Below are 12,929 nucleotides of genomic sequence, written 5' to 3' on the forward strand. Positions count from 1 at the left end.
TAGTGCCAGGCATTGTTTTGGGCAATGGGGATACATCAGGAAACAAAACCCTGCTCTTAGAGAGTTTATGTCAATTGGGATTATTTGATTCTGGAATATCTGAATCTTTGCCCACTCCACAAAAATTTATTGAGTCTGCTGTGACAGAGATATAGGAGTGACCAAAACAAAATTCTTTCTTGATAGAGTTTATTTTCTAATGGGGAGGATAAAAAGATGTATGGCATACTGTCAAGTAGAAATGAATGCCTTTAAGATAATGAAAGCGGAGTCTGGGGTTTCTGCTTTAGGTAAGTACTGTTGGAAGGCCTTTCTGGAGAGAGGACGTTTGAGGAGAGGCTTGAACGAAACGAAGCTGGGAATGATACTGGGGAAATGAGTCTTTGAGCTGAGGAAATGAATGCGGAGGAGGCTTGGAAGAAAGAACACGATTAGAGAAGAATAGTAAGAATCCCAGGGTCACTTGAGTGCAGGGAGCAAAGAGGCTGGTTGGGGATGAAGTGGCAGGGAAGGTAGCCAGAGGTCAGACCATGTTGGGCCTTTGCAGTCTCCCAAAGAGTTTAGATTTTATTATAATTGGGATTAAAAGGTGAACAATATAGTGGTTAGGTCTTGGGCTAGAGAGAGAGCAATAGAAATGATGGGAAGTGGTTAGATTCGGGTTATATTTTAAAAGTGGTACCTACAGAATTTTCTGATGGTTTTAATATAAGATGTGCAAGAAAAGTTGGAAAACAAGGATAAGTCAACACTCTTGGATTGAGCCAAAATATAGAGTGGTGGTGTCTTTTACTCAGTTGGAGAGTACTAAGGAAGAATCAGGTTGAGAATTTATGTTTGAAATGCCTATTAAGTAAGTATCTCAAATAGTTGGCATTAGATACTAAATGATGGTCCAAAGTGATTGTAACAGTTAAAAACACTCTCACCAGCTTCATATAATGCATTTGAGTGAGTCCCTGATGGATTCCAGCAGGAGACCGCATGTAACACTTCCGTGCTGTTGGAATTCATCAGTAATCAATGCAGTAAAGGAACCTGCCATTTAAAAAAAAACACGTAATTATTTTGTGTGTAAAATCAATTGTTGTGAAGTAAATTGTGTAAGTTAGGGTTACTAAATTTATGTTTTTATACCTTGAGTTTTCTTTAATTAGGGCTCACCTGTTTCCTTTTGTTTTGATTTTAATTCCAGATGCTGGATCTGGTGTGGAAGAAGTGGAATTAAGCTGGGAAGATTATCTAGAAGAGACAGGGTCCACTGCAGTTCCCTATGGATCTTTTAAACATGTAAGCAGTAACTGTATTTGTTTTACTCACTATATCCCATTCCTTTGTCTCATTGTACCCTCATTAGAGAGTTGAGTTATTTTAAGTTGGAGCACTTGAAAAGATTTGAGGGCTTTTTCCTTTTCCCTCCTCCTGCCACCCTCATTAAGAAAGCTGGATATATTTTATTTTTTTAATATGTTATTTATAAGTAATCTCTACACTCAACTTGGGGCTTGAATTTACAATCCTGAGATCAAGATTCGCATGCTCCACTGACTGAGCCAGCCAGGCCCTCCTGGACATATTTTAAAATCCTTTTTGGTTTTGTTTATTTTCTGCCACTCAGTGCAGGACTTGTCTTTTTGACTAGTCATGAATATTCCTTTGTTTTTGTCAAAAAACCCTCTATAATTGAAGAAAATGGTTTATTTTCTTGTACTTTATTTTATGACCGTTGGCTTGCACATTGGGAGTAATTTCAGTAACATTATTGCTTTCTCTCATGTTGAGCAGAAACGTGAGTAATGTCATATAGTGGGTCAGATTAGTGGCCAGTGCAGCGTAGTTTTATGCCCAGTTTAACTCTTAATCCATTGACTACATATTTGCCCTGTGTGATGTCTTTAGAATGTAAGAAAATACTCCAAATTTTATTAATAATTTATGTTCAGATCTAGTTTTTTAACCTGTTCACTTACACTCCATCTTAAAACATAGAATTATTGATTCTATTGATTTCATGTTTGTCTTAGTCTGTTCAGGCTGCCATAACACGATACTGTAGATTGGGTGGCTCAAACAACAGAAGTTTATTCTCTCACAGTTCTGGAGACTGGAAGCCTGAGATCAGGGTGCCATTATTGTTAAGTTCTGGTGAGGACTCTTTTCCTGGTTTGCTGACAACCTCTTCACTGTGTCCTCACATGGCAGAGAGTGAGAGCAGGCTCTCTGGTGTCTCTTCTTATATGGACACTAATCTTATTGAATCAGGACTCCAGTTCTGTGGCCTCCTTTCCCGTTACTACCTCCGTAAAGGTGCTGTCTTCAAATACAGTCACATTGGGAGTTAGGATTTGAACATACGGATTTTGGGGAGACACAGTTCAGTCCATAGCAGTGTTCAACGGGGCATAGTTCCTTTGTTCGAGGATTTGAGAAGGCACAAAGGCTCACTCAGAATTGTTTGATTTTGTGAAGTTGAACTGTACTCTTAAATGTTTTTATAAGCTGAAGAGTCCTGCTTATTTTCAGTTTGTTTTGTAAAAACTCAGTCATGATAGTTGTCCTTTCTGTTTTTTAGTTCATTTATGTCTTTCTTAGTGAGATTTATATATTTTAAGTAAGGATTTCATTTTATATTGACTAATCTTTTATAAACGGTTTCAATATTTTTTAACATAGAAAGTCTTTGTGATCATGTAATATTTTTGAATTCTTGTTTTTAATGTTATTACTAATCTGATATGTATTTATACAAGCTTATTTATTTATACTAAAATGAAAATGGAGGACAAATTTTCTGACCAAAATCCTGGATCTAAAAAAATGACATTTTAAAGAGATAGATCTACCTTTTCTCTTTGACAAAGCAACAAGGAGAATGAAAAATAGATGTATACTCTCTCATCATCAGATGTAGAAAATATTTGTAAGCTTGAATCAGTATATCGTGAAGGGCTGCCAAATATAGTGAAAATCAGGCAATGGTATATAGGAAGATGCTGGGAAGAGATGCCAGTGGATAGCTGATCACAGGCAAAGCTGGTAGAACTCAGATCTCCAGGACAGTGGAGATGGATGTTTAAGCTGCTGGCAAGAGTTTTATAGGACCCAATTTGGAATAAAGGCGGGAGGGAAGATGGGGCTGAAGAAGAAATTAGAGGTAAAATCACATTTGCAAGGAGGACAAGTCTAAGATAGTAAAACAGTTTTCCTCATGGTACGTGTCTGTTGGAGGAAACAGCACCAGCTTTGAGAAAGGCTGAGTTTTGTCTGAGTCTTCCTGAACAAAAGCTTTAAGCTGCTAGGGGAAGGGATGCAAACCCTGTTAACCCCAGGATGCAGGTGAAATCCTTTGCAGCCTGGAGATAGAACAGAAGAAATAAAAGCCTTTTGTCCCTGGAAGAGGGGTAGGAATACAAGCTGGAGCAATTGAGGTCCCCTACAGTTGGGAGAGGGGTAAGATCACTGAGAAGTTCCTACTCCTTTTTTTTTTTTTTAATATTTTATTTATTTATTTGACAGACACAGCGAGAGAGGGAACACAGGCAGGGGGAGTGGGAGAGGGAGAAGCAGGCTTCCCGCAGAGCAGGGAGCCTGATGCGGGGCTCGATCCCAGAACCCTGAGATCATGACCTGAGCTGAAGGCAGACGCTTAATGCCTGAGCCACCCAGGCGCCCCGAGAAGTTCCTACTCCTAAGACTCAGGACTCAGAACCTGACTGAGACTGAGGCTGAATCTCAGAGAATGTGCTTTCCCACTTGTCCTCAACCACCAAGTTAGGAAATGTTGGGTAACAGAGGTCTGTTTGTAGGAGGCAGACAAGCTTGTGGAGAGAGGTGGTCTCTGAGATGCAGTCACAAAGAAAAGACCTAAATCTGAGGGTAGAGCTGCAAATATTGAGGGAAAAAGCCCTCTGGCAAATGAGCCTCTACCTTAAATAGAAAATGCTAGTGTATCTTGGAGCCTGTGGTGTACTGTGAGTAACTAAACAACAACAAAACCCAAACCCAGTTCTACTCCTAACTACATTGACTTTAACCTTCTCCCTCAAATTTAAGGCCTAAAAAGAAACATGCCCATTTCCAGGCAGAAGTGTTATTTGTTTCAATCTCGATTATTCTATACAGGATGTCTGGGTTTTAACCCAAAATTATGGGACACATGAAGAAGTAAGAGAAAAATAGCAAACTGTCAAGAGACAAAGCATTCAATAGAACTAGACTCCATAAGGCCCAGATATTGAAACTATCAGACAGACAGTTTTAAATAACTATGAGTACTAGGTTAAAGGCTTTAGCAGAATAGATGGACAACATGTTTGAACAGAAAAGGAGTTTCAATAGAGGTGGACACTATTAGAAAGAGTCAAGTGGAAATCATAGAAATGAAAAACATGGTAATAAGGGATGTCAAATGCCTTTGACAGGCTTATTGGGAGACTTGACACAAATGAGGAAAGAGTCAGTATACTTGAAGATAAGTCAATATAAATTGCCCAGACTTGAAATGCAAAGAGAAAAAAGGTGGGAAAACACCAGACCAGAACATCCAGCAGCTGCAGACAGTATAAAAAAAGCCTAATGCTTATGTAATTGGAATCTCAGGAGAAAAGAAAGTCAGGAAAATATATTTGAAGAGCATAATTGACCACTGTAGCAGAATAAAGGAGAAGAATCACATTATCAACTCACTATATAGAGAAAAATATTTGGTAAAATTCCACACCCACTCATGATACCAAAAACTCTTAGCAAACTATAGATGGGAATTTCTTTAATTTGCTAAAGGATATCTATAAAAAAAAATCTACAGCAGACTTCATTAATAGTAATATGCATACCTTCTTTTAATTATGGAACAAGATAAAAATGTTGTCTAACATGACTTCTGTTTGATATTGTATTAGAGGTTCTGACCAATACAGTAAGATAAGAAAAACAAAACATATAAGGATTAGGAAGAAGGGAAAAACCGTTATTATTTACAGATGAATAAAATAATTTAGAGATATAAAATTAATGACTAACTTTAGCAAGAGTATTAGAAACAAGGTAGCATAAAAAATCTATATTTCTAGGGGCACCTGGGTGGCTCAGTTGGTTGAGCGTCCAACTCTTGATTTCAGCTCAGGTCATGATCTCAGGATTGTGAGATCGAGCCCCATGTCGGGTTCCACACTGGTGCGGAGCTTGCTTAAGATTTTCTCCCTCTCCCTCTGCTTCCCCCCACTTCTCTAAAAAAAAATATATATATATATATATATATGATTTATTTATTTATATCCATTATATTTCTGTATACTAGCAGCAAAGAAAAGTGGAAACTGAAAGATGTGATTTACAATAGCATAAAAACATCAAATGGTCAGGAATAAATGTAACAAAAATCTGTAAAGTAACTTCAAACCATTATTGATACAAGTTAAAATGAAGGAATATACTTTGTTTATGTAATGGTAGATTCGCTATGGTAAAGATGTCAGTTCTCCCCAAGTACATCTGTAGATTTACTGCAACCCATGTCAAATACCAAAAAAAAAATTAGGGAGAAATTGACAGTCTGATTCTTTTCTTCTTTAATATTTTATTTGTTTGAGAGAGAGAGAGAGCATGAGAGTGTGAGCACTTGTGGGGGTGAGGGGAGGGAGCAGAGGGAGAGGGAGAATCAGACTCCCCGCTGAGCAGGGAGCCCAATGCAGGGCTTGATCCCAAGACCCTGGGAGCTGAAGGCAGAGGCTTAACTGACGGAGGCACCCCTACAGTCTGATTCTAAAGTTCATGTGGAAATACAAAGGAGTGAGGATAACCAGATATAGCTAAAGAATAAGACAAAACGAGAAGACTCACTGCACTAGATAGGAAAATTAAGGCAGTGTAGTACTGCTCTAAGGAAAAACGAATCAGAAACAGATCCACTTTTGTAGGGACACTTACAACAAAGGTGGCAATTTCCAGTGGTGAGGAAAGGTCAATTGTGTATATGTATCTTCAAACAAATAAAACCTGACTCCTACCTACTATCATACATGGAGATTAATTCAAAGTGGATATTAGTTCTAAATAAGAAAGACTTCTAGAAAATAATATAGTATTTTATCTTTATGACTTACAAGGATAGGGAAAATTTGTTTAAAAATACGGAAAAAGCATTAACCTTTTAAAGGAGAAACATTGATGAATCAGAGTACATTAAAATTAAGAACTTCTGTTCATCAAACAGCACCATCAAGAAGGTGAGAAAATATTTGTAACACAAGTAACTGACAGAGAACTGATATCCAAAATACAGACTTGACAAAAAAAAAAGGCAAGAAACTTAGCCATTTCCCAAAAGAAGAAACCTAGATGACTAATAAAGGTTTTCATCTTCATTAATAATGAAAAAATGCAAATTAAAGTCACAATGAAATACATAGCACACCTTCCAAAAGGTTAAAATGAAAAAGACTGAACATACACAAATGTTGCTTAGAATGTTGGAGCAAAAGGACTTTAAATAAATAAAATATTTTAAAAAAGGGATTTTTCATACACTACTGGAAGAGTAAACTGGTGCAGTCACTTTGGAAGTGGTTTGGCTGTATCTTTTACAGCAATCCATGTGTGTATGCACCAGAGACACAAAAATATTTGTACTGTCATGACAGTATTATTTATAGTCTTTCAAAGCTGCAAACTTCTCACAGTGCTTACTATTTGTAGCATTAGAGTGGATAACTTGTATAATGGAATACTATACAGCAGTGAGAAGAAATAAACTGTTAAATGCCACATGAATGAATCCATAAGCACTGTTGGGTTAGAGAAAAGCCCACACAGAAGAACATACATACTGCATAATTCTACGAATGTAGTATTAACACACAGACAGTATTTACAGTGTTATAATTCAGGGTAGTGATTACCTTTCACAAGAGTATAACACAGCAGTGATGAGAAGGGGGAAGGATTTTTGTACAGCATGTAGGACTTTCCCTCCCTGACTGTCTTTCCAGGACTCTCCTCACTTCTCAGTGGTTGTGATTGCTACATTGCATTTACTTGTCAGGCTGGCGTAGTCTCCCCGTGTTTGGTAGTTCCTCATTCCTTCTTTGTCTTTCATGGCCTGGACATTTTGAAGAGCACATTACATACCAGTTATCTTGTAGAATATTTCTCAATGTGGGTTTGGGCTTTTCTCATGATTAGCTTGAGTTTAAGCAGATTTGGGAAGAATTTCATAAAAATGATACTGTGCTTTTCTCATTCTGTGGTATCAAGGGTATATGGTACTGATGTTTTACAACTGGTGATGTTAACTTTTATCAGCTAGTTAGGGGGTGTCTGTCATAGTTCTTCATTATGATTTTACTGTTTTCCCCTTTGGAATTAGTAAGAATCTTATAGGAGAACCTTTGAGATTATGTAAATATCATAGTCATTTTAGCCCTGATCCATGATTCTTGCCGGCAGTGTTTATTTCTGTGGTTTGTCTAATGGTGGTTTTCTGTTTCTCTCTTTTTTTTAAAGATTTATTTATTTGAGAGAGAGAGAGTGAGCGAGAGAGAGCACAAGCCGGGGGAGGAGCAGAGGGAGAGGGAGAAGCAGACTCCCCACTGAGCAGGGAACCCAGTGTGGGACTCGATTCCAGGACTCTGGGATCATGACCTGAGCCAAAGGCAGACACTTAACTGACTGAGCCACCCAGGCGCCCCTGGTTTTCTGTATCTGTCATTTTTCTCTGTATTTATTAGTTGGTCTTTTACTCTAAGGATCTATCCCTTCTTTGTTAATTATTTTTTACAGTATGGACTCACGGATATTGTTTAAATCTATGGGTTATAATCCATTAATCTTATTATTTATTTTATTGCTCAAATTGTCCCTAATGTGAACATTGGGGGATCTTTCTGGTTGGCTCCCATATCCTTTCCAAATGCCCCCGTCATTTTTGGAGCATTTCCTTACTTTCTGGCATCACAAGATATTCCAGGCACTTAGTGTGTTTTCCCTACTCCAGAATTGGAATCACTTATTTCTCCATGGAGCCCATGTTCTTTTTTATTGGAGGTGGCATTTATAAATGAAGAATTTATACACTAAGTTTGCTTATTGCTGGTGAGTATCATTCCTTATCATCCCTGTCAGTTCACAGAGCTAGGAAATGTATCAGCACACACATACATACACTAGGAAATGTATCAGCACACACATACATACACATCTGTACTCTTTTCTGTCTGTCACTATGACCTCATTCTGACACTGCTGATTCCAGTTCGTTGCCACAAGGGTCGTGCTAGTCTGCTCTTTGCTTGTTTTTACTTCTTTCTCCCACAGTGAGAAACGTTGCTCTCATTTCCCACAATACATGTACGCATTTAATCTTTGTATACACAGGGGGTAGTTCCAGAATTGCTCACCTTTCCTTTGTGACCATATAATTTATCATCTGAATTAGGACACTTTGAGAGAGAAACAGGGCATTATTAATTATTATTCAAGGATAACAAGTGTAAACATAGACTGTTTCAGGGGCACCGGGAGGTGTGGCTCCTTACATATGGTACATATAATACTAATTTATTGTCATTATGGCTTCTTTTGTCCTTCCCCTTTTATGACTTCGTAAATTTTTTGAAGGATGGAGAAATCACTCTTGAAAACAATGTGTTGAAGGTTATTAAAATGGTGAACATTTAGCGATTTATGTACTTCATAGAAAACATTTTCCATAATCACAGTAGGCTGCTTTGGTGAAAATATTGAGTTGTATTAGAATTCCTTCAGAGTCGGCTGCAACAGAGCAGCACACTGTTCCCTGTTCATTTGGATCACTGCTGAGTTAGAATTGGAGTTTCTCAGGTTTCCCTTGAGAAGGTTTTATGTCATTTAGTGCTTCAGAATTGTAAGTCTTAAAAAAGAATTTTGGCTAAAGAGATACTTGGTTGAGATACTTACCTGGTGGTTAGTAACATTTCCCTGTGCAGGTGGATGCACGTTTGCAAAATGGATTTGCTCCCGGGATGAAGCTGGAGGTGGCTGTGAAAACAGACCCTGAATCCTACTGGGTCGCCACCGTCATCACCACGTGTGAGCAGTTGCTGCTGCTTCGTTACGAGGGGTACGGCGACGACCGGAGGGCCGACTTCTGGTGTGACATCCGGAGGGCCGGCCTCTACCCCATCGGGTGGTGTGAGCAGAATGACAAGACCCTCGAGGCCCCGGAAGGTAATATGCTACTGCTCTGGGGACGTGCCGCGGTACTGCTGTGTGCACAGCCTTGAGGTCTCCGTTCCCCCCCAACACACAGGGCTTTCTGACTTTCTGGGGTTAGCATTTTGAAAATATTGATAAGGAGTAATGCACATTTCCCTACCTTTAAAAAGTATTTTTGGGGCTTCATAAAGCCTTGCGTCTTTATGATACTCTTAGGGAGCATCAGTTGCTTATCATCCTGTAAAACTGTGAGGCTGAGTTTGGGACTTGTAGGTCTGTTCGTCTTGAAGTACGTTGGGCCAGATTGCGGTGCTGGGGATTCTCCTCTAATTTTATTGTCCTCCCTCTTCTCACCCCTATCTAGGGTCCCAGATCATCTGATCTGGGACCTATGAATTCTTAAAATGAGTCAACTGAAGTTCCCTTCCAGGAAAGCCTTACGGGGAGTAGAATCCAAATTAAGTAGGACAGAAGGAGGAGGAAGTTCCTGTAAAGATGGAGAAAGGGGAAAGAAGGCTTCAGGTTTAAGAAAATATCAGAGCTTATATGTTTTTCTTTCAATTTATTTTGATACAATTTCAGATTTACAGAAAAGTTGCAAAAGTAGCATAGAAAATTCTTAGAGACTTTTTGCCAAGTTTCCCTAAATGTTGATGTTTTACCAAATATATGTTATCCATCCTCCCTCCTTCCCCTCTGCCTCTCACATGCACACACATGCGTGATTTTTCAGTGAACCATTTGAGAGTCAGTTGTAGGCATGATACCCTTTTACTCATGCCTTAATGTACTTATAAGGACATTCATTAGCACAGTAAAAATAACAAAATAAGGAAATTAACTTTGATATAACACTATTATTTAAACTGTAGATCTTACTTAGTTTTTACCCATAATGTTTTTAATAGTAAAAGGAAATCCCAGATCATGTGTTGCATTCAGTTCTTATGTCGCATAAGATTCCTTTAATTTGGAATAGTTTCTCAGTCTTTGTCTTTCATGACTTTGACATTTTTGAAAGTTATGGGCCAATTTTCCTGATAATGTTGATTATGCCTTGTTTCTTTTCCTGGTCCAGGATTCAATCCAGGATCATACATTGCATTTGATTGTCATGTCTTTTTAGTTTCCTTAAACTTTCTTTTTATTTCTTGGTGTTGATGTTTTTGAAGAGTACAAGCCAATTATTCTTTTAGAATGTCCCATAGTTTGGGTTTGTCTGATGTTTCCTTAGACTCAGATTGTGCACTTTTGATAGGAAAACTGCAGAAGTGACTCTCTGTCCTTCTAGGGCATCAGTCATTATTAGGACACACATGCTGTTGGTTTGCCCTGTAACTGGTGATAATAACTTTTATCACTTGATTAATTTGGTGTATGCCAGGTTTTTCCACCATAAAATTACTTTCATACTTCTAAATTAGTAAGTATCTTGAAGGAAGATACTTTGAGATAATGTAAATATCACTCCTCAAACTTTTACCCACTACTTTTAGCACTGATTGATTATTTTTATCTTAAACAATTATTGCTCTGTTTACCAAACAGTATTTTCTAATTTTGTCTACATATCATGATAAGCTTTCTACAAGAGAAAGAGCTTTCCTTTCCCCCCATTTACATACATACATTTATGTATGTATGTCAAGGTAGACTTCATGATTCTTATTTTACTCAATGGGTTGTAATCCTTTACTGTATTATTTATTTTGATGCTCACAATGTCCTGGATTTAGCAAGTGGGCACCCCTTTAATCTGGCTAATGTGTCCTCTCTTATGTTCCCATCATTCTTTGAGTGGTTTCTTATGTTTTAGCTCGAGAAGCTCGTCTCTGGGTGCCTGGGTGGCTCAGTCAGTTAAGCGTCAGCCTTTGGCTTGGGTCATGGTCCCACCATCCTGGGATTGAGCCCCCCCGTCGGTCTCCCTGCTCAGTGGGGAGCCTGCTTCTCCCTCTCCAGCTCCCCGCTGCTTGTGTTCCCTCTCTTGCTGTCTCTCTCTCTCTGTGTGTGTGTCAAATAAATAAATAAATAAATAAATCCTAAAAAAAAGAAAAAGAAGAAGCTCGTCCCTGAAATCAGCCATTTCTCCAAGAAGTCCTGGTTTCTTTTGGTCAAGAATGGTATTTTGAAATGAAGATTTGGGCATTAGGGTCCTTGGGGGTCTGTGGGTTTGTAGTGGGCTTTTTTTTTTTTTAAGGTTTATTTATTTATTTTGAGAGAGAACGGGGGGTTGGGTAGCAGAGCAGAGGGAAAGAGAATCCCAAGTTGAGCGTGGAGCCTGATGTGGGGCTTGATCCCAGGACCTTGAAATCAGGACGTGAGCTGAAACCAAGAGTCAGACCCTTAACTGACTGAGCCACCCAGTAGCCCCTAGCTGCCATATTTGAAGTGTTTTGTGAAAAAACATTGTAAGAGGAAGCTCTAGAGACATGAAGCTACTGGCCGACCATCTCATTGTAAGAGTCTAGGAAAATGCATTGAATTGAAATGATTTTAGTTGGGTACAAGGTTATAACGAAAGAGCGAGAGGGAGAGAGAGGAGAGAAGGGTGGAATAAAATCATTCCAGAGAAACATAACCACAAAAGAGTTGAACATTGTGTCACATAAAAACATTTCAAAACCAACTAAGAGAAAGTAGTAACAACGTTAGAAATAGAAAAAGTATAAATAAATTTTATAAAAATTCAGAAATGAGATGGAGAAAAGGGAATCTGAAAAGAGAAAAAGTAGGAGTTAGGCAAGAACTAGAAATAAAAGCATATTAGAAATGAAGACTCAGTTAAAGTGAACACAGGAACAAATCTACCGTGGATAATATCTGCAGATAAAGGGAGGATGAAAAGGAAGGAAAAAAAAAAAAGAAATGAGGAAAGAAAAAAGACTTGGGGTAAAGTCACTGAAGAAAACCACAACAGTGAAACAATAAAATACTATAAACTTTCATTCAAGAAAACTTGACTGAAATAAAGTAGGACTGAAATACATATAGAAAGGGCTCACTTTGCACACGGGAAAATCAAGTGAGAACAGCTATATCAAGGTGTGTTCTAGTGATACTTGAACTTTTTTTTTTAAGATTTTGTTTATTTACATATCTATCTACCTATCTATTTGAGAGAGAGCATGAGCAGGAGGGAGGGGCAGAGGGAGAAGCAGACTCCCCGCTGGGCAGGGAGCCTGATGTGGGGCTCAATTGCAGGACCCTGAGATCATGACCTGAGTTGAAATCAAGAGTCAGATGCTTAACGGACTGAGCCACCCAGGTGCCCCTGACACTTGAACTTTAAAATAAAATCCCTTCGTTATTCAGGCAAAAGGTCTAAATTTCTTGAAAAAGAAGGAAACAAGATTGTCATCGGACTAATTGACAGTAATGAATAGTTAAGACATTCAGTAAAAGAATCTATGAGACAAGGTTTTACGTCTGGCCACACTGAACTTCAGGTATAAAGGCCGTAAGCAGTCTGTTACGAAGATGTGAAGATTCAGGAACAGTGTTCCTGTGAGCCCTTCCTAAGACATCCACTGGGGACTGAGCTTTAGAAAACCAAGTGAATAAAGAGACATTAGCATAAGAACTGTTAATGAGACATTAAATATATGTGTAGCTGTAGAACTTCAAACCAAATGAAGTTTACAAAGGAGACAGTGTAGTATGCAATGGCTACATAATCTGACAGTATAGATACAGTGTAACTATGAAAATGTGAGGCAGCAGAGGGGGAGGGCATGTGC

At 38.5% G+C, this 12,929-nt stretch overlaps 1 protein-coding gene across 2 annotated transcripts in view; it reads left to right on the forward strand.

Moving 5' to 3' along the window:
* Positions 1 to 12,929, forward strand: part of SFMBT1 (Scm like with four mbt domains 1) — a 125,945-nt gene that overhangs the window by 72,936 nt on the left and 40,080 nt on the right. For both annotated transcript variants that reach the window (XM_028124500.2, XM_028124502.2), the window contains exons 4-5: positions 1,196 to 1,290; positions 8,964 to 9,204. In XM_028124500.2, coding sequence (XP_027980301.1) covers positions 1,196 to 1,290; positions 8,964 to 9,204 — 336 coding nt within the window. The remainder of the gene's footprint in view (positions 1 to 1,195; positions 1,291 to 8,963; positions 9,205 to 12,929) is intronic.

The sequence above is a fragment of the Eumetopias jubatus genome, unplaced genomic scaffold (genome assembly GCF_037043125.1).
Source record: "Eumetopias jubatus isolate StellerSeaLion01/CBP00866 unplaced genomic scaffold, mEumJub1_p1.0 scaffold_1, whole genome shotgun sequence".
In the NCBI taxonomy this organism is placed as follows: domain Eukaryota; kingdom Metazoa; phylum Chordata; class Mammalia; order Carnivora; family Otariidae; genus Eumetopias; species Eumetopias jubatus.